Raw genomic sequence first — 20,969 nt, 5'->3', positions numbered from 1 at the left:
GGAAAGAGTTGTAAGTGAACTACTTGTAACAGATGAAAGAATTCATTGATCACTTTCTAGTCTGTTGTTCACTTTTTTCTTTTTTTTTTTCTTTTTTTTTTTTACTCCAGTTTTCTTTGAAGAGGTTCTCAAATACTTTTACCCAGCTTGTGGAAACTGTAGGGTGGAGGGTGGTAAATTCTGATTCTGCAGAGAGACAGAAAAAGTTAAGGGAAAGCAGAAGTAGATTAATAATAGCATTACTTTTAGCCCTTTAAAAATCTATTTGATAACCATCTGAAGGTAGCAGAGATGGTATGAATTACTGCAAGAAAATGCTGTCCAGGTTCTCTTCTTACAGGAAAAGTCAGCAAGTTTTTAAGGGCAACTGCAGCTTCCAAAATAGACCTTTTGTAACACTTGTCCCTGACGCTGTGTATAGTGGTAGGGATGGGGAAAGGACGGCAGGAGGAAGTAGATAAAGGAAAAGGGAAAAGTGGGACTGGTGATAAGAACACTGCTGCTGGGATGCCTGTGAGATAATGGGCCTTGCTGAAGGGAAGGGGACTCTTTCGCAGAGCTGCTCTCCATTCCTACTAAAGACTGGGGGAGCAAGTGGCTTACATCAGGCAAAGGCGACTGTTTACTGAAGGAGAGAGCTTAGCAGTTAGTGTGAAATTCTAGGGAAAGGAGCAGAGAAGCTCTGATGGGTGTCTTGAGAATGCTGAATTCTCCTCGCCCCTCCACACCTTGTGCTTGTGTGTGCAAATCCTGGAGGTCTGAGGGATTTCGGTTGGAGATCATGAGGCCACAGAGCTTATGCTGGCTTGAAGGATTCCTTTGTTACAGAATTAAGGCTTTTTCCTATACTTCCTGACTGTTGGACAGCCACTTCCCATTCTTGCAAGCCACTGAAATGTGCCTGAAGCACACTTCAGCGGTGCACTGGCTTAGCTGTTCAGCAATATTTCAGTTGGAAAGTGATGCAAATCTGAATATGGATTTTTCTAACTCGGACAACAGAACACCAAATATAATTGATTGGAAATCAGCTGACTTGTGTGGTTTTTTTGGTTTTTTTTTTGTCTTTTTCAAATATTAGACGAACTGGAGCTGTCACCCACATCAAGATCCAGAACACAGGAGACTACTATGACCTCTATGGAGGAGAGAAGTTTGCTACCTTGGCTGAGTTAGTCCAGTATTATATGGAACATCATGGACAGCTCAAGGAGAAGAATGGAGATGTTATAGAGTTGAAATACCCACTGAACTGTGCTGATCCGACATCTGAAAGGTCAGAGAAGTAGTGGTGAAAACCTCAGTGTCCAGGCACTTCTTAATAAGTGTGTGTGCTCATCCCTATAACACTATAGTCAGCTTCTAGTTGATGAAAGGTGGTCACTACCTTGTACTAAAAGTGGTCCCATGATTTCAGTGAGGTGACTTGCAAAGAGAGTAGTAAACATGGTTAAAGGTAGAACAATCTAAGCCCCAGAACTTATTTTCTTCAGCATTCTTCCTGGTGTGATACAATACTAAAAAAGAGGGCGCAGTTCCCTTTATCTTTACTGGGAGAATGTTTTATTATAGAAATTTGTCCAAAGCTGTTATTACTGCAAGAATAAATAAAAGGAGAAGGAAATAAAAGAAGAAATAAATACCTTGACTGAGGAAAAGGTTGCAGCGTAAGCTTGTGTTTATTGGACACCAGGGAATCCATTTGGACTGTTGTAAAAGATCCAAATCAAAGCTTAATTTGAAGCTTGGGTGAAATGCAAATTTCAGTGCTTATGGAAGTGCTTGCTTTGAAGTGTTTCTGTAATCACTCCTCTGTATGTACATGTACACCTCCAAGGCTTATTTTGGTTTTTTATTTTTATAAACTGAGACTTTCTGTAGACCTGGCCATTGTTCATTCAGTGTACCCAAGCATTTTACTTTGTAATAAATATATAGAAGAAGCAGGTCCAGCCGTGGCTGACAGGGTGCCTGTCTATATCTGACTTTATTTAAAGGTGGTTTCATGGACACCTCTCCGGAAGAGAAGCGGAAAAACTATTAACAGAAAAAGGAAAACATGGAAGCTTTCTTGTACGGGAGAGTCAAAGCCACCCTGGGGACTTTGTTCTTTCTGTCCGGACAGGAGATGATAAAGGAGAGAGTAATGATGGGAAATCTAAAGTGACACACGTCATGATTCACTGCCAGGTAAGATGAAGCACGAGCTGTATTAGCGGCGCTGCTTCCATGGGTTTACTCCAACAGGAGAGCCATCTTGCACTTCACGAGAGAGCTGAATAAATTTCCCCTTCCCTGTGGTACTCTGTGTGCTGTATATCATCTGTTTGATCGAATTGACTAATTTGATAGCATCAAAATTCTATTAGGGTTTTATTTTTTCTGACTGCTTGCCTGACTGAATCATGTCATACTGTACTAGGCTGTCAAGTACCTTCGAATAGATTTGCTTTTGATTGCATCAGAAGTTGGTCTCAATCCTCTGCTGATGGAGCCTTTCATGTTCATGAATCTTCTTAAGTGAATTGCAGTCTCCTGGATAAATTATATAAAAGTATGAGTAATTGGACAAATAGAGATCTGAGTATATCTGTTTCTCCTGTCAGTTAATGAAGTTGCACCTGATAGATGATCAACATGCTGTGAAATTTTCAGTATTGAGTCCAAGGAACACTTTTAAATCTAGAGCTTGAATTTAATATGGGGTAGTTCTTCACTGAAGTATTATTAAATTACAGTGTCTTGATATTTTAATATCTGCCCATGGGTTGCTATTAAAAAAAAAAGTCAGATTTTGTCATTTTCTTTTTCTTCTGTTATCCCAAAAGGCAGTGCAACAACTTAATTGTTTAAAAACAACTGAAATGCCAAAACAGAAATAGTTTGGAGATAGAAATGGCATAGCAAGACTGTAAAAACTGAATCACCTGATTTTTGTTTTGTTGTGTTTCAAGAAAACCTCTTTGATTTGCAGTTTACTAGTAGCATTTATGATGTTGAGGAAAATAACTTAGCATTGCTTCCTTGGAGTAAGGATGGTGTCAGTCAATACCAGCCTTTCAGGACCCAGCAATACCCTCCTAGGAATTTTACTTGATTTCCAAAGCTATCTCCTGGATTCTAGTTGTGTAGCTCAGGTAGCCTGCTCGAGCTGACTGAACCTCAGTTTGGAAAGAATCAGCTCTCCTGAAAAGGCAGATGAAGTGATCGTCAATTAGACGACAAGAAGGATGATGTCCTCCATAGTGTGTGTGTGTATTTTATTAAGGTTCTACCATCCCTTAGCACAAGGACTTTACTAGATTCCTCTGCATACGGTTTTAAAGAGAATTCCTCATATGTTGCTTAGCCTGAAGATGGTTTTAGTGTAGAATTAATTGTATGAAGTGCATTTATTTTGATGACCATCTGTCTTTCAAGGATCTAAAATACGATGTTGGTGGAGGGGAGAAATTTGACTCTCTGACAGATCTAGTGGAACATTACAAGAAGAACCCTATGGTAGAAACGTTGGGCACAGTATTGCAGCTCAAGCAGGTGAGTGAATGGGGAAGACACCACTAAGCTTTGTTACTTTCAGCATATGTGGTTGAAGTGCAGGCTTTTCCGTGCGTTCTGCGAGACAGCATCTTGTTTCTTTCCTAATGCAAAAATGAAGAAATAAACTTCAGGAAACTGGATGATGAAGTCAGTTATTAAAATGTGGAACAATTTTTTATATGTCTGTGAAGGGATAGACTCGTGTCTCTGATGCGTGCAGAGCTTCTCTTGGTTTTGTCACGGTCCATAGGGATTGCAGGACTAGTCCAGGAATGAGACAACTTAGTGTATTGAAGAACAACTGTGAGATTTTATCTAAGAGCAATCGTTCCCTGCCCCCTTCTTCTCCACCCTCACTGCCCTTCATTGTATGAACTGTAAAGTTCTGAAGCCGGAATAGATGCCCAGATCCTAGAACTGCATATATAAAATATACTTAATGTAGGGGATTTGTATGAACTGTCTTCTCGCAGTTGTCATTTCTTACACCTGTGTTTGATGTTTGTCTTTCTCAGCCTCTGAATACTACCCGTATTAACGCTGCGGAGATTGAAAGCAGAGTGCGAGAGCTGAGCAAGCTAGCAGAGACTACAGATAAAGTCAAGCAGGGCTTCTGGGAAGAGTTTGAGGTACTTCATTACATTCCAAGTATTGTGGTATTAAATCTCTACACTACTAAAAATCTAGGTTTGTTACTGCCTTCCTGACGTTTTCTCATCTCCCCCTCTGTCACTTCAGATCTCTGTCTTGCTCCCATCTCCCGTGTCAGGTACAGCACGTGTTAAAATTTTAGCAGCTTCACTCTTGTGTCTTAGCAAAATGATTGAACTATTGGCCTTTTTTCCTGATTCTGAAAGCTAATTATGTTCTTCCATGCTGTTCATTCAGTACCCACCACAATCCACGGAAACTTCTGTGTGATTCTCAGTCAATACATGCTCTTGCCCTTGAGTTTTTTGATAGCCGTTGTTTGTGGATCTTAAAACTACTGTAAAGTGGTAGCGGTAGCAAGCTCTGAGATGAAGCAGTATTGATTATATGTACTACTTGGATTCCCGGAGATTTATTTTTGTTTTGTTTCGGTGTTTCATTTCTGTCTGCAGCCAGATTGCCATTTCCCTCCCTGAAGGCGTTGCCTTTCATTCTGTCTTATCCACACACCCCTTGTGTGAGTAACACAGCTGTGCTGGCCCAGCTCTCCAGTCCTAGTGATTTCAGGGAGCTACTTAAGTTTGAAAGAAAATACAGCTGAAACTGTTAATTTCTCAAGAAGAGCAAATGAATTCTGAGCGTTAACTAACACGTCCCAAACTGCTTGAGTCTAGCCTGGGTCCTTATGCTTCTCTGACAACTGGAGTCACTTAGCAGCTGCATGCACCTGATGGTCACGGCCAAAAGCTTCGAGGTGTCTGAAATATAGTGGATGGGTTTATACGCCGCACTCATAAGAAAACCACAGTGGAGTCTGGAACTCCACCAGCAGATGGCAACAGGAAACTGGAAAGTCCTGATCTTTGCTGGAGAGGCTGGTTTTGGCTGGGTCATGCTGTTTTGAGCGATTTATTGACTAGTGACAGATTTGCAAAGCAACCATTCTTGAATAATGGGGTTTTTTTGATCAGACATATTCATTAGCTGAATGTACTGTCCAGTCTGCTCTGAGATTATTGTCAGGAGGAGAAAAATAAATCTATAAAAAGCCAAAAAAGTAACAAGTTTCACCACGAACGTGGATGGAATATAAGAAGGTGAGGCCATGGCAGTGGGGAAATCGTAAAATGAGGATTAAGCTTTCTCCTCTCTTCCCTGTGCCCAGTGTCAGGGGCTGTCCTTGACTCAGCAGAGTCTCTTCTGGCCCTTGCTGAGGACGTGGGGACTCTGTTTTGCCCTCCCAATAGAGTGGTGGATCCCCTGGGGAGCAATTCTCATCTCTTGCTTGTGAGCCTCACCTGGAGGTAAACTGGCCTCAACCTTTGAATTGCTTCTCGTGCAGATTTCAACACCTGAACTTTGATACGGCGCCTGAAGGGTCAGGAGGATGAGCCCCACCTGCTCTGGTGGCTAAAACTTGCATATGGGGATTAAGTGCTTTTTGCAAAGCCTGATGAATGGTGTGCTTTAACATATCACAACACAGTCACGTAGATTGTGCCTGTGATCACTCTCTGGTTTAGCCTGAACATAGATTTGCCAGTTAGCCAAGCAAAGGATGTCTGTTGTCTTCCCTGGAGACTCAAAGCATACCTTAATCTTATTCAGAGGGCATAAAAAGGAAAAAGCGTGCCCTGTTGGCTTGCTGGAAGCTGTGTGAATTAATGTTGGGTTGTTTTTTTTCTCTTTTTCTGGAGGGAAACACTTTTGTGTGGTGTGTTTAGGAATGGATTGTTTATTTGTCAAAATATGACAGATCATGTGACTTCTTTTCTGACCTCTGGTCTTTGTTGAATAAATTTATCTTCTAGTGGATTTATCAGTTGGTCCTTAGAAGCAAGGTCTTTTCCTGTCTTTTGGCTTTCCTGAAGAAGAGTATTTGCTAGCAAGCCAGAAGCCTTACAGAAAACGTAAATGTAAGAAGTGAGAGATTTTACCTGTGAGACATCCTGCTTCTTTTTTCCCCGTTGCTGTTGGTAGTGAGGTCAGCACTAAACCTAATTTTTTTACGCTGTGTTTTTGGAAGTGAAGCAATCTCATAGCAGTTTCAGTGTCATGCTTTTTCATTCACCTCAGGTAAGCTATAGCTGTCAACCTTGGTGGCAGGAGGGCAGACTCCAGGTTGTCCGTGGATCTCTGCCTGTGCTGTTTATGATTTGGCAGTCCAGATGGTGCTTAGAAATTACTTGTCTTCAGGCATATTTAAGAATGTACCTCCTGGCCCGTGAACCACTAGACAGAAGTGACAGTCCTTGTAATGTTTTTGCTTCTGAAAAATGGCTGTTGGGTGAGCTTAATGCTTTGGGAAATTGAGGGCTGTTTCAGATTTATCGTTGCTTCTTGTGTACATCTCTTAATGGGCTTGTTAGAAGTCACTGCTGCTCGTGGATCTCTCCTCAGAGACGCTGAAAGCAATAATAATTAACTGTATGAATTGAAGATGTGTTTGAAACTGTGGTTTCCACACACTTAATTGTTTCCGATTTTTAACCTGCAAAGTTTATCTTTTGGTTCTTTTGCTTGGTGTTGCATTTAGCTGAGACTCCAAAGTGTTAATGTTATACAGAGGTGCTTGCTCATGACGGCACTTGAAAGACTCTTGCAGTGTGGCAGGAGGTGAGCTTACTGCAAAGTGCTGTTTCACCCATCGCAATACTTCATGGGGATGGGTTTTGTCTTTGCATCATAAGCATGAAACCTCACAGCTCTCCTGGGTTGCTTTTGTTCTTTGGTTCCCCTGTCTTTAGGATGAGGCTAATTGTCCAAGGTCACTAAGTGAGGCACTAACAATGTCAGAGCCTGAAATAGAAGTGACCCAGTGTGCCTGACATGCCCGAGCTTTACAGTAAAAGCAATCCCTGCAAGAGTCTTAGGAGTGGTAATAACAAGGGGAGCAGCTTCCAAAGCCCGAGCGTTCCTTTTCATCAGGCCAGTCCTGCTTTTGGGATTAAAACTTGGAACAAAGATATCGAGATTCTGCTCCCTCGAGCTTCCTTGCAAGTAGGGAGATGTGCTACTAATCATCGTGGCTGTAAAGTGTGAACCTGTTGTTGTCCCTGTCGTATGAATTGTGAGCCAGGCTCTTGGACATTAGCTCCTTGCCAGCAGGAGAAATCCCCATGCAGGTTTATTGCTCCTGCACTGGGAAGATGTATCGATACCCCGATTGTAGTTACGCAATGCACCTCCTCCTTCCCCAGCATATGCGAAAGTCTGCACAAAGGACAACATTTTGTTGTGCTCCTTTGTAACCAGTCGTGTTTTCCTTGCACAGTGTTTTACAACTAAAATCTTTAAGGGACCAACTTGCATTCAGTTGGTCAGAATGGTATCATGAGGACTTGCTGGTTATAGTTTGTGGTTTAAAGAAGCTTTGAATTCTTAGATGTTTATATCGAGTGGAAAATAGCTTACCTTGTCGCTCATGCTCCTCTGTTTCTTCTGTGCCTTGGAAGAAATGCTTTACTAAGTCTGAATGGAGAAATCCAGAACCCTTCTCTCTTCCTCTGACTCTCTGACATTATTATCAAGTATCGTTTTTGTGAAAAAGGATCGCTGTAATGATGGTGAAACAGTCCGTACTGCTTTTATTAAAACCTGTCATTTCTGCTGTTTTCATTTAGACTTTACAGCAGCAAGAATGCAAGCTTCTCTATAGTCGTAAAGAAGGTCAGCGTCAGGAAAACAAAAACAAAAATAGATACAAAAACATTTTACCCTGTAAGTATTGATTTCTTTCATTATAGTGTAAGCCTGCTACTTTTCCATGCTTTATTTTCTTAGCTCGTAAATACAGGGTTAATTAAGCACCACTGTGCTGCTTCTTCTCTTTCATGATAATTTCCCCTCTGATGTGTCAGTATTAGCCCATGCCATTTCCAATTTGTGTTCAAACATTTGCACTTTATAGATACCGATATTTCAATTCCCAAATACTGTTTTTATCTTCAGCTTTCATTTAAAAGCATCACATCCCTAAACTGTTATTTAGCAAACCAGAGTGCTTAAGTTGAAGAGGATTAATTTGTGGTACAAAACTGCGTGGTGCAAATCCAGGGGCCATTTGCCTTGACTTAATGCTTGACTGTCCATGTACTCACGAGTTACTAGGGTGCATGAACACTTATTTTCATCTAACTTGTTATGAATTGGCCACTTGTTTTAAGAAATGGCAAAAGAAGAAAGGTTGAATATTCTAGGCACTGAGTTTGGTAACTTCGTAGCTTCTGGTAGCAGTAAGAAATGTACCTGTGCATGAGATATTTAAAAACAGCTGTGTGTTCACAACTGTAGCGTGCAAGTGCTTAACATTCCTCTATATTCTTCCAGTTGATCATACCAGAGTTGTTCTACATGATGGTGATCCAAATGAGCCTGTTTCAGACTATATCAATGCTAATATTATTATGGTGAGTACACACCTGCCTCTGGGAGCCTTGTTGGCACAGCCCACGTCTCCTCTTTAACGCTCACCTAAATCAAAGTGAGTCTTGTTACCGTTTGTCGCCATTTGTTCATTTGTTTTTTCTCTAGCCTGAGTTTGAAACCAAGTGCAACAACTCAAAGCCAAAAAAAAGCTACATTGCTACTCAAGGTTGCCTACAGAACACAGTGAATGATTTTTGGAGGATGGTGTTCCAGGAGAATTCTCGAGTTATTGTTATGACAACAAAAGAAGTAGAAAGAGGAAAGGTAAAAACAGACTCTTCAATTGACCTTGGGAAAGGTGGTGACATTTGAATGCAAGTGAGGACTGAACTGGCTTATATTGGTTGATACGCTGAAATCTGGTGTGCCACCGCTGGCTTTGGAGACCTGGAAGGTGCTAGGTGTCCTTTTTTATTGGTGCCTCTGGGAATTGAGGGTCCACTCCTATCGTATCATCAGGCTTCCCTTTTTTAAAGGTTGACTGATTTAATTTTAGCTACTGAATGTGAATCTGTGTTTTATTAGTCAGGGAATGAGGCACTGGAATGTGAGATGGAACCAAATGGGCATTCTGCGTAGCCGAAGGCATCAATTCTCTGTTCCTATAACAAAAGTATTGCCATTTACTTGAGCTTACCGAGCATATATAGACTTCACTAGAAAAGCAGAATTGTGGGACTTTATTACTGTAAGAGTGAATTTAGATGATATTGCTTCTTACCTAAAAACTGCAATATAATGTGGAAAATTATTGCCCCAGATTCACCTTGTTCAAGTCGCATTTACTAGACTCTACTAGAATGCTGTTCTCTCTTCTGGCTCTACTTTCTCTGCTTGAATTTAATAACATTCTCACTACGTGCTGAGCTAGTGATTGTGACTGAAATTACTTGGTTAGGAATCCCTCAACCAGGCGTGTTTTAGCCCTTTTCTTCCTAAAGTCAGGTCCTGTACCTTCGACTGCCCTGTTCCTCATGAGGACAGCTGCCCGTTCAGCCTCAGGAATCCGCGAGCCCCTCGTGGACTGCTCTGGCAGTATTTAATGCTCTGAAAGAGGAAATTTCCCTGCAGTGGTGTATCCCAAGAGCCTCCGTTTTACCTTTAAAGGACAGAGATCTTGTCTTATTCACTGTCTTGTGGCAAATCTGAGGCTGTTACTTTTTTCTAAAGGGGCCTGATTTGTGTTTCCTTCCTGAGAATGAGCTGAAGGAGGGAGAAGCTACCCCTTGCAGTGACATTCTTCTTAGATCTTTCTCTTGGAAGAAGAGAAATCATGCGATTGTTTTGGAAGAGATGACTTGAATATGCTTAATACTTTCTTTTGTATAACCTGCAGAATGGCCTGTGCTCCTCTGCAGTTTCTGCATGATTCTTTCCAAATTTTGCTAAGTCTGTTCTCTGTGCTCTGGCTGTATAAAACATTTTAATGTCTGATTATTAATCAATGCTGCATGCATTGACTTTTCTTTATTCTTTTTTCTTAATGCCTATTTCACTTCAAAAATTGCAAATAACAGACCTGATATAAAATGAAAGCTTTTTTATCTCAGCCTAAGATGCTTTCAGGTCTGTAGGAAGGAGAGAAACCTCCATATCAGAGATGACTTCAAGAGCATGTTGCCTAAGGAAGCGAGGAACTATGAAGCATCTGGGATCTGCAGAGTTCTGAATATGCTTTAGAATGCACTGCAGAAGCCACCAATACTTACAGATTAAAATAGCGGTGTTTTGGAGGCAGTCCGTGGAGCCAATAGTGCATGCATCCCCTCTGTCAGACTAAAGCTTATTTTAACGTTGGGTGTTACTGTTCAGACTTTCTATACCAGCCGCTCTTGCGTTCAGAGTTGTGTATTGAAACCGCAGGTTATGTTGGCATACGCTAAGATCAGCATCTTTTCTTAAGCTTCAACTCTTTTGGAGATGCCAGGGACAGAGGGGAAAAAGTAACAGAAAAGCATCTTGTTGCCTGAGTAGGCTGGAAAGCATGTGTTCCGTCATCTCTGACTGTACCTCGTGTTGGCGGGAGGAGTTTTCTTGTTGCTGTGCTTTGTCATAAATACGCAGTAGTAACTGCAAAGGGGAAGTGTTTCTCCGTAGTACTCAGTGTTTGGTCTGCTTTTGCTGTTGCTGGAAGATGCATCCATACACCTGCTATAATTTCCCATTTGATGCTGTTTGGACTTGTATTACATTCACAGGCTTACAGGAGTTGCTCTTTCCTGAGCTTTTACAGGAACCAAATAAAAGTAATAATAGGTAAACCCGTTCTTCAGTGGATGGAAACTATCCCTGGCCCAAGATGGGAGAAATGCAGCACACCAAAAGCTCTAAATCTCAAAAGCTACAGACACATGAGGCTTCGGTCCCCTGCCACAGGCAGCAGTTCTCTGTCCCTTTGGTGATTGAATTAGAGAGCTATGTTAGCCCTTCTGCTCTACGTGTTGGAAAAGCAAGCATCCACGTTTCATTGCCACTAAAAATGGCTTATAGCTTTGACTTGTCTTTATTTCGCAGGCTGTTGGGTTTTGATTGTAGAATAGCCTATAAGGCTACAGCATTCCTCTGGAAATTCTCAGTATTTTGAAACCCGTAGCTGGGAGGAGATACAAATAACAGTATTTTAATCTCTGGGTTTTGAAACTATCGAGGCAAAGCAGATACTAAGAAGATCACGAAAGCTGCTAAAAGGAGAGATTGCCTGAACCTGTTTGTCTGAAATCATCTGGTGTTTGTTATGTGGAAAAGAAACTTCTCCCTAAAATGTTCTTTACCTTGTCAGCTAACTGTGCTGTTGGCACTAGCAGTTATCCCCTATGTGTTCAGAAATGAAAGCTTCAAACGTGCGTTTGGTAACCAGTTTATGAACCAGCCTTTCTTCTTACTGATTACCTTTTTTTTTTTTAAATCTTGCAGAGTAAGTGCGTCAAGTACTGGCCTGATGAATATTCCCTAAAGGAGTACGGTGTTATGCGTGTTAGGAATGTGAAGGAGAGTGCAGCACATGATTACACTCTAAGAGAACTTAAGCTTTCTAAAGTTGGGCAAGTAAGTATGTTAGTAACTCTGTCCTTTTAATTTAGGTTGCAGATTGGAAAAAAAGTTCCAGAAATAGACTGTTTCTTTGGAATCAATAAAAGCACTAAGATTAATTAATTGAGCCCAGTCTCTTTCTTTGAAGCTCCAGGTTTAGTTCCATACATCTTTCTCTTTGTCCTTGGGATAATTGAAGATTCTTATACCTAAGCACTTTTGGCAGAAGATGCATGGCTGCAGAGCTTTGAGGAAATCTGGAAAGCAGGACGATGCTTTTAAATAATCACACTTCAGTCTAGCTAGGCATTTGCTGGTGTGCTTTCGTGGAGATGGTGCAGTAGAAGAAACTGGGTTTTTGTAGGTCCAGCATGTAAAAAGAACACTTAAGTGAAGGAATATTAAAGATGAGGAAGGAAACAGTGAACTAGTGTGGAAATAGCCCTTCCTTGTTAAGGATCAACTTGGAGCAGGGTGCAACAAGAATTGTGTAGCAGAGTGTATTAGGTTGGTATGTCCATGGGATGGAACAGAGCGGGAAGAAGTGCTCAAGGTAAGTGCTGCTGGGTAGGAATGATGAGTATGGCAGATGAAGGTCCCCTCAGACAGAGCTTTCCCATGACTTTTAGAAGTAAGGATGGAAATGTTGGAAACAGCTGCATGGGAAAGAGGGAGCTGAGGAAGCAGGTGGTGTGGCTGACCTGTCAGGCCAGGAAGAACTCTGGCTTGTTCCCTCCTTTAAGAGATGATACATTTGGTCTGACTCAAATTTGCCACAGAAATGCTTTTAGCTGGATGTTGATCTGCAGGATTTTGTTTTCACGTGTTGGCATCTTCCTTCCAGGGAAACACGGAGAGAACAGTCTGGCAATATCACTTCAGAACCTGGCCTGATCACGGAGTCCCCAGTGACCCTGGTGGTGTGTTAGACTTTCTAGAGGAGGTGCATCACAAGCAGGAGAACATTTCTGATGCTGGACCAGTTGTGGTCCACTGCAGGTATGCTGATGCACTACACCTCTCCTCATCCTAGTCTTCAAGCCTTTGGAGTTCTGTTGGATTTTTTTGTTGTTTTTTTTTTGTGGTAGGGGGAGCTGAAAACTTTAAACAATGGCTTTCCACTAGAACTACTCAGTCTTTCATCTGTCAAAATGTTTGTGCTTTCTGTTTTGCAAAATGATGTATTCTAGATGGGTGTCAAATGGTTACCTTCTAAGCTGGCTACAGTTTGGAAGTCTAATGTCTCTTAATGTTAGACCCTTAGTGTTTTCGTGTTTTTCAGAAAGAGCCAAATGTTTAACTTTTTTTTCTCCCCTTCTCTTTTTACAGTGCTGGGATTGGGCGAACAGGAACTTTCATTGTGATTGATATTCTTATTGACATAATAAGAGAAAAAGGTAGGTTCCCCCCTCTTTTATTTTCCTATGGGACATTGACAGACAAATCCCAGTAAAACAACACGAGTGTTGATAGAATGGAGGATTCTGGTGATGCTACAGAGTGGGCGTGTGTGTTTGGCATAGAAAGGACTTGCTCGTTCCTCTTGACTGAGCTGGAACTAAAGTGCTGAAACCCTGCTTCAGTTCAGCGTAGTGAAAGCTTTCAGCTGGGGATTAGCCAGGAGTCTGATTATGTTTTTCCTATTATTATTTGTATTATTTATTTTTCTTTTAAAATCATTCATGAGTGTGTGGCTGTCCATGTCCTCACAGATGCTGAATTTGAGCATCTTGCTTTTGGAGAACAGTGTTTTATTTATGTATAAACTGCCATAAACACTAACTCTGCAGGTGTTTTGAGCTAGGTTGCATTTAAAGTTGTCTTGGAACAGTGTGAAGTGGTGCAGTTTTCTCCCCCAGGACAGCTTTCCATGTTATGCTGCAGTTCTACAGATCTGTGGATTAGCAGTCAAGGACGAATCCTCTGTGTTCAGTGTTAGCAATCTTGCTTCTTGCAAGATCATTCAACTACACTGTGTTCTGCTGGAGGACGAGACCAATCTCTCCTTCAAAGACAAAGTTTATTTTCCTGTTCTTAACCTTATGGTGATTGTTCCTAGGTGTGGACTGCGATATCGATGTTCCAAAGACCATTCAGATGGTGAGATCGCAACGGTCAGGGATGGTTCAGACAGAAGCACAGTACAGATTTATTTACATGGCAGTACAGCACTACATTGAAACGCTACAGCGCAGAATTGAAGAGGAGCAGGTATGTTTGTCCTAAATATAAAATGTTCCATAGGAACATGTTATCATTTGATCAGGGAGCAGAGTTCCTCATTTGCTGTCTCTGGCTTTTGGAGGCATGCCTGCTGGCTGTATAACCTGTGCATCGTGAAGAGGCTGGGTCTGTAACCCGTTAACCCTGTTCAGAGAAGTTAGCCTGTATTTCAGTTCATTATCCTTAAGATTTACTTAAACTATTAGGTGGAATTAGAAAACAGTAAAATAAAATCAGTGTGTTTGGCCACTGGCAGAGGAAGAAAATCATCTGTCTGAGAGACTTCTCCATATGACTGCAACTAGTGCCGATATAACTTCCATGAAAATACTTGTGTGTATGGGATCCTGTCCCCCAGTCCCTGCACCCCAGACCTCAAATTCCTTTAATATTATATAGTTTTCTAGGCAAGAATAAAATATATGGCTCTGTTAATTAATACAGAACCTTGTGCTCTGAGTTTTTAAAGAGATTTCAAATCTGTTAACTGTATTTCTAAAGTATGATAATCAAATTCAAATGCTAGTCACCAGTTTTGGAGACTTAAAGTACATGTTTATTAGTAAGAGGTAAGTGTATTGGACTGAAAGATGGAAGAATGAGTGTGGTGATCTTGCAGTACGGTCCCCAACAAAAAAGCAGTTAAGAGGAGTGTTTTGGTTTGGAGTATGTGGTGACAAGCACAAGAAATTCACTTCAGTTTTCCTGTTTCAGTACTTCATTGCACTCAAATTCTACAGTCTTTTACAGAAGTTACCTCATTTTGTAATGAAGAGCTGACATTCTGCTCCCTGTTGCTTTCATTCCCTGCCCTAACCTCTGGTCATCTGGGACGTTTATCTATTTATTTCAGAATTTTGATTTCTTTCCTGCTGCAGCTGGCTGGCTGCTCACAAGGAGATAAACCCACGCAGCTGATCAGGCAGGTGTGGGGAGCTGCGTGGTTAGCACAGGGCCAGGTGTGAGGTGTAATCCCTCTTTAAAGGTGGAGTGTGCCAGCTCGGGCTTGGCACTCCTGCGCGGCTTCTGGCTGCTCTGGAGTCTGGCAGAGCTTATTTTCCATTTTCCGACATGATGTAGATGCGCTGTTCAGCAGAGAGGATAGAGACTTTATTCCTCTTCCCAGGACAGCTGTTGTGTGCTCTGATGGTGATTAGGCACAAAGTGAAGAACAAGAAATCCCCCAGGTGTACTTTTTTTCCTGGCTTTGTTGTCTCACTTCGCCTCGGAGCTGCCTCATCTCTTTGTGGGTGTAATTATGCAAGCCTTGTATCCTCAGCTTTTTGAATACGGTCTCTTTCTGCTGCTGCCACTTACAAAGTCGATCTGTAACTCTCTCTTGATTGTTGTAATGGGTTTTGAACAGCATTTTGATATTGAGTGGAACAGTGTTTTTCTCCTGTCGTGATGAGGCTCAGTCGGTTGTGTTTCATCCTCTGTTCCAGCTCAGAAGGCACAGATAGAGAAGTTTAAGAAACTGGAAATAGAACATTTCTTGGCTTATAACTAGGGCTAGTGGCAGGAGCAGGTAGGAGGCTGAGAGCAGAGAAGTTCAGTAAAATAACAGAAGTTGAGCAAGTTTTGAGCAAGTCTCAGAAGGCCATCTTGGAAGAACTTCAACCTATATTGCTCCACAGAGCGTTCTAATGGAAACTCAGCAGCCGGAACTCCCCAGAGGCTCTGACAACCTCTGTTCTGAAATGGATTCAGGCCAGCGATTTACTACTTGTTTGAGCATTTTAAAAAGGAAAAAAACCACCAACAACACACCACCACCCCCAAACCCAGTACCTGTAAAACTTTAAAGTGAAGCTTTAATTTATGTGTAGGTTTCAGTGTATGCACGTGTTGTGAATGTTTGTCTTGATAAGGAAGAAAGCCGTATCCCCTTTCTTTCCTGGCGTAGCTTTGCTCGCTGGAGCCTTCAGTATCTTTAGATGAATGCCAGCACAATTGGCTGCAGCTTGGAACATATGCTGCAGAATACAAATAACAGCTTGGGTTCTTTTTATATCAAACCTAATGGGCTAAGATGTTATTTTATTAGAGATCTTGCAAACAATGTTATTTGGACACATCTCCAAGCTGGAAATAAGGTCAGTGGAAGCCCACTGGCTGGTACTGTCTGTTAAAGAATGAAGTGTGGTTTCTTCTGCCAAGTAAGATGAAGATTGCGTACGAGTGCTGGTTCATAAGCCGGGTACATTCTGCTGGAGATGATGATGGAAAGAGGAATATTGAAAAATGAGGCTTCTCGGGTCTTGTAGCAAATAGCTAAAGCCAGCCCTTAGGTCTTATTCACGATGGGTGTGTTATCTGTAGGATTGAGCTCTCTTCTGTTCATAGGCAAACTTTTCTGCTAAAAACATGTGTTAGTTACACCTGTCATTTCTGCACTATTTCAATGAATGTTTTCTATTAGTAATTCAAAACCTGGCGCTTTTTTGTGTTTTCCTTCACAGAAGAGTAAGAGAAAAGGTCATGAATACACAAACATTAAATACTCTTTATCGGACCAGACAAGTGGGGATCAGAGCCCTCTTCCACCCTGTACCCCAACTCCAACATGTCCAGAGTAAGTTTGCTTCTGGTTTTAGTGTGTTAGTTTTGAACTGTACTAACGAATCTTCAGGGACCTCAGATGAGAATGAGTTATCGCAGAATCTGCCTCAGATCCGAGAATTTGCCCTGAATTGAGCAAAATACCTTGTCACTGAGTGATATTGTATGTACAAATGTGGTTTTTCTCAAACTAGAGTCTTGAGACTGTAAAGATTTGTTTCATTTCAGAATGAGAGAAGATAGTGCTAGAGTATATGAAAATGTGGGGCTGATGCAACAGCAGAAAAGTTTCAGATGAGGAGAATGTACAGAGACTTCCATGCAGAGGCAGGTACGTATGTTCAGAGCGACTGCGCAGATCCAGCCTGGAGTTGTGGGGTTTGGAGAAAACGTGCACAAACCTGAACGATGAGAAGAACTATAGGAAGGACTTTCTAGTGCCTGAAATGCATGTCATCTCTTTCTCTTAGAGATTTAAATTCCAGATGCTAATTTTGATTGAGTTGCTTCTATGCCAGCCTTTCAAAACAAGGTGGAACATTAGCTCAGTGGTTTGGCCGTTGTTCTCGTGTCCTGACTCCCCAGTGCCATAAAGCTGGAAGTCTGTTATTCAGGGGACTGAAGTTCTGCATGCTAACAGAAGAGTAGCAACTAGTCTGAACTTGCTGTGTCTTTTATAAGTGATCTTTGCTGCTGGTTGATGCTAAGGATTTATGTGCCTCTAAAGAGATTCCAAGAACACTTAATCCCATGCTCAGCCTCATAAAAGATGCAACGAGCAAGTTCACTGCTGTGCCTGTGTGCTGGGAGCAGTTGGTGTAGTATTGCTGTCATACTCGTAAAAATCAAATCCTTGCTTTTGCTGAGAAATAAATATGTAGATTCTTTGTTATGTTTTAAATATCTGTTGTAATTTGGTTCTTGCGATCAGGAAGCTGAATGTATATATTGGTTATTAGCTAGTAAGTTTATCTGATACCTCAGTTAATGGGCTGGTGAATACAGCAAAGGAGGACCTTTGAATTTAAGGTGTCTTTAGTCATTAACTTCTTCTGGATTCTAATCTAAAGCCTTTTGTCGTCTTTTCCCCTGTGTTTTTAAAAACCTCAGAAATCCTGTTTTCCCTTTTCTGTTTGGTAATTGTGTGTTTCATCCATTTAGTCCAGGAATCTCTTCCAAGTCTATATTCAGTCTCATCTTCTACTGCCAAAGTACCACGCAGTTTCTAAGGAAGGTGTAAGGCTTTTGCTTGATTTTAAGGCTTTCTTGAGTCACAGTTGAGCACTTCTGTATAATGCCAGAATAAGAAATTACTGCTGGGTTTTTTTTTTTTCCTGAATAATTTTTGTTTTCTTCTCTTTTCCCAGAAATGAATATGGTTTTTAAAAAGGTCAAGAAAGAGATGGAAGAAGCTTCACATGAACAGTGAACTCTGAGGGCTTGGTACCTTTTTATTTACGGTTTTAATCCTTCAACAGTAGGCAAAACTTAAGACCATCTAAAGATTGTTTATCTCTCTTCTTTCCAATACCTGATTTACAATTGCTTGTTTTCCAAATAAAAGGAAATCTTTTCTACAATGTAGACAACTACTTTGTAGAGTCAGTTTTGAATCCTGCAAACTGTTGGACGGTCATCCATTTGTTTTTTAACTAGTGTTTTTGTTTCACAGTATGGCTGTTAGTTGGGGTTGTTTTCCTTATGTGAGCAGTTGTGGGATTTTCTTTTTTGGGGGTGGGATGGGGTGGGAGAGCAATGGTATGGTTAAATCCGTTACACTAATGTAAAATACTGATGGGAACAATACTTGATTGTTTGAAAACAGATCACCAGCGTGAATCGAATCAGCTACATGGTAAAATTAGTCCTAATACATTTCAAACTCAGACTGGTTTTCATAGGGGTGAGCTGTTATTGATATGAAGGTGCTTTTTGTGATAACTGATGGCTTTGACGAGTGGCTGGATGGGCTGTTTTGGAATAATTATTCAAGATAGCCTTTACATCAAACACAATTTCTTTTACATGATCTCTACCCAAAACAGAAATTTACTGTATCTCTCAAAGGACACTGTCTGTGTTAATTTGTCTGTGTTCGTCTGTTAAGCAAGAGATTGAACTTGTAGAGTTAAGGTATTTTTTAAAATTTGCATGTTGACACCTTGACGGTATATTGAAAGAAGTAACCCACTGTGCAGGCTGTTACCTTAGAGTCAGGTAACCCTCTTCCCCTTCTGCTGGGGAGGTGGAAGCTGTTGAGCCTTCTGGTTTTTTTAGTAAGGCCTTATGGTAGTGTAAGTGGCTGAATTCAAGTTGTGGGGGCAAAGCAGCGCATGGAAGCTAGCTATCCACTAAAATTGCCTTAGCTGGAAAGGGCAGCAGGGGCAGCCGGGCCAGCAGGCTTGTTCTGGCGCGTTTCATCGGGCAGGAGTTGGTGACCGTTCTACCTGAAGTGCCTTTCGGAGCTGCATGGAATCTGCTGTCCCTGTCCAGTTAAAAAAAACCCCATCCGTCTGAAACCACTTCTGATTACTGTCAATGAGACAAAGTCCTCTTCTAGAGACTCTAGAAGGAAGAACTGCTGTTCAGCTGCCAGTTAATTGGGTTTCTTTGCTTTGCTCTGTCCAATTCTCTGGACCAGAAGCTCCCCTGGAAGCCATTAGCGGCTTGTTAATGGCAGAATTGGTCCCTAGGAGTGGATACTGTGGTGTCTTATCAACGTCTTTCCCCATGTTTCGGGGGAAGTTCTGTGACCTAGGTGGTGTTAAGGAATTATTGCCGTTTTCATGCAGCAGGTGCAGATGGTGAAGGCTGCGTTAAATTGCTGTATGCGAGGGTGCAGGGCCAACGGGATCGCGTTGTTGGCCTTATTAGTGAAATTATGCTAAAGCCTGGAATGTAATTAATGCAGCTTTGTGAAAGGTTAAGTGGGAGATTACATTACCTTTTCCTGAGAGTGCTTTGCAAAATTAAATATTTGAACACTTTGTTTGATCTGAATGAAGGTGCTTCTTTAATGTTAAGCAGAATTTTCTTACTTTGCCTATTGTCCTTTCTGTCTTTTGAGGCTTTGGGATTTTTTTTGGAACTCCTGTCACCAGCATACCATAATCCGTGTTTTAATGTCACAGCCTTATGCTCGAGTCATAAATCCTTGTGCCCTTTCTAGATCTACAGTTTCTAGCGATGATGAGAGAGAAATCTATTCATTCGGTAGTGAGATACCTACTCTCCATCGCCTGCTTCCTCTCCTGTCCCGATTTACAGCTTCATCCTGTTGAACAGGGATCGGTTGTAAGTGTTGGTATTTGTATAGAGCAATTGACAGCAATTAAATATTTGTCTGAAACTTTGTGCAAAGTTAGACAAATTCTACACTTCATACATTATAGCAAGGTGGAATGCGTGTTCAGGTTTGGAGCTATTCTGCACCAAACTGAAAAGTTGGGAAAAGTCAAGAGAAAGGAGAGAAGGATCCTGAACGAATCCGAGCTCTGTTAGGAACTCAGTCAACGTGATGTGTCTTAAACGATTGACCTCTGTCGACAGCAATCAGTGACGTGGCCAACATCAAGTTGCCTCTTTTGACCTCGTTTTAGCTGTTTAGAACTTGCCGCTGTAGAATTATTTTTTTTTCTTGGAGCCAGGGAATTCTTTCTGCAGAATGTGTGGTAGTCCCGGGGGGCGTAGGGCAGAAGAATGTCAATGGGGGGGGAACAGAATCGGAAAGATTGTGAATAAACACTCCTCTCTTAACGGGAGTGGTGGGCCCTGCTGCGTCCCAGAGGGGAGACCTTGCGAAATAAAACCCGTCTGCCTTTCGTGCACTGGCAAGAGAGGGGCGATTCTTAAAGCATTTAAAAAATTATTTTAAACAGTGGCTGGAGTTTATGACAGATGAAGCAAGAAAGAGAAATGTCCTTTGGTTCAGGGGAGATAAGTGAATGTGGGTTTCATGTATTTCTAGTGAGTTTTTAGAGAATAAATTTGAAGCGTTGATTTCCAAGCTTGTGCTGTATCAATGGGACGGAAAAGGGACGCAGTTCTGCAGTGTTCTGTTGTAGAGGAGGTGATACCACAAGGGAAACTTTAACCCAACTCCTAAGGCACAATAACTTATGGCAGCATGAATTTGCTGCAGACTTCTTTTGCTGAATGTTTTATAGCATACACTTTAATTTCAGCTAACTGTTGTTAGGACTGATTGGTTCCCCTATTAATCCTGACCAAACTTTACTTTTCCTTCTTAAGATATGTGTTTGAAACATGATTAACTAGGATATGGCTAACGAAGTTAAAAAAACCTGTTTCCTTTTTTGTTGTAGGGATGGGAAGAATCACAGCTGGTACTAGGGTGTGTTGTCAGGTTTTGGTTTTGTACCCGTAACTTCATTATTTCCAATTAATTTTTAATTGCTCCCTTTTAAATAGTGAAACGTAATTAATAATTTCAAGCCTGTTTATTTATGACGTTATTGTGATTTTTTTTTTTTATTACAATACTAAAGACTAATGAAAAAGGATCCTCTTGTTAG

The 20,969-nt window shown here is 41.3% G+C and overlaps 1 protein-coding gene across 1 annotated transcript in view; it reads left to right on the top strand.

Moving 5' to 3' along the window:
* Nucleotides 1-18,097, top strand: part of PTPN11 (protein tyrosine phosphatase, non-receptor type 11) — a gene marked incomplete at its 5' end in the record, with an annotated part of 18,300 nt that extends 203 nt beyond the window's left edge. Inside the window, 14 exons of the mRNA XM_010074259.1 lie at nucleotides 1,082-1,276; nucleotides 1,998-2,190; nucleotides 3,421-3,537; nucleotides 4,056-4,169; nucleotides 7,815-7,911; nucleotides 8,521-8,600; nucleotides 8,725-8,883; nucleotides 11,533-11,664; nucleotides 12,494-12,648; nucleotides 12,979-13,046; nucleotides 13,709-13,860; nucleotides 16,335-16,447; nucleotides 16,663-16,765; nucleotides 17,802-18,097. Coding sequence (XP_010072561.1) covers nucleotides 1,082-1,276; nucleotides 1,998-2,190; nucleotides 3,421-3,537; nucleotides 4,056-4,169; nucleotides 7,815-7,911; nucleotides 8,521-8,600; nucleotides 8,725-8,883; nucleotides 11,533-11,664; nucleotides 12,494-12,648; nucleotides 12,979-13,046; nucleotides 13,709-13,860; nucleotides 16,335-16,447; nucleotides 16,663-16,732 — 1,645 coding nt within the window. The remainder of the gene's footprint in view (nucleotides 1-1,081; nucleotides 1,277-1,997; nucleotides 2,191-3,420; nucleotides 3,538-4,055; nucleotides 4,170-7,814; nucleotides 7,912-8,520; nucleotides 8,601-8,724; nucleotides 8,884-11,532; nucleotides 11,665-12,493; nucleotides 12,649-12,978; nucleotides 13,047-13,708; nucleotides 13,861-16,334; nucleotides 16,448-16,662; nucleotides 16,766-17,801) is intronic.
* Nucleotides 18,098-20,969: the final 2,872 nt, after the last annotated feature.

Source organism: Pterocles gutturalis, unplaced genomic scaffold (genome assembly GCF_000699245.1).
Source record: "Pterocles gutturalis isolate BGI_N339 unplaced genomic scaffold, ASM69924v1 scaffold13777, whole genome shotgun sequence".
Classification (NCBI taxonomy): domain Eukaryota; kingdom Metazoa; phylum Chordata; class Aves; order Pterocliformes; family Pteroclidae; genus Pterocles; species Pterocles gutturalis.
The sequence above is the reverse complement of the archived record's forward strand: the minus strand, read 5'-3'. Positions and strand labels throughout refer to the sequence as shown.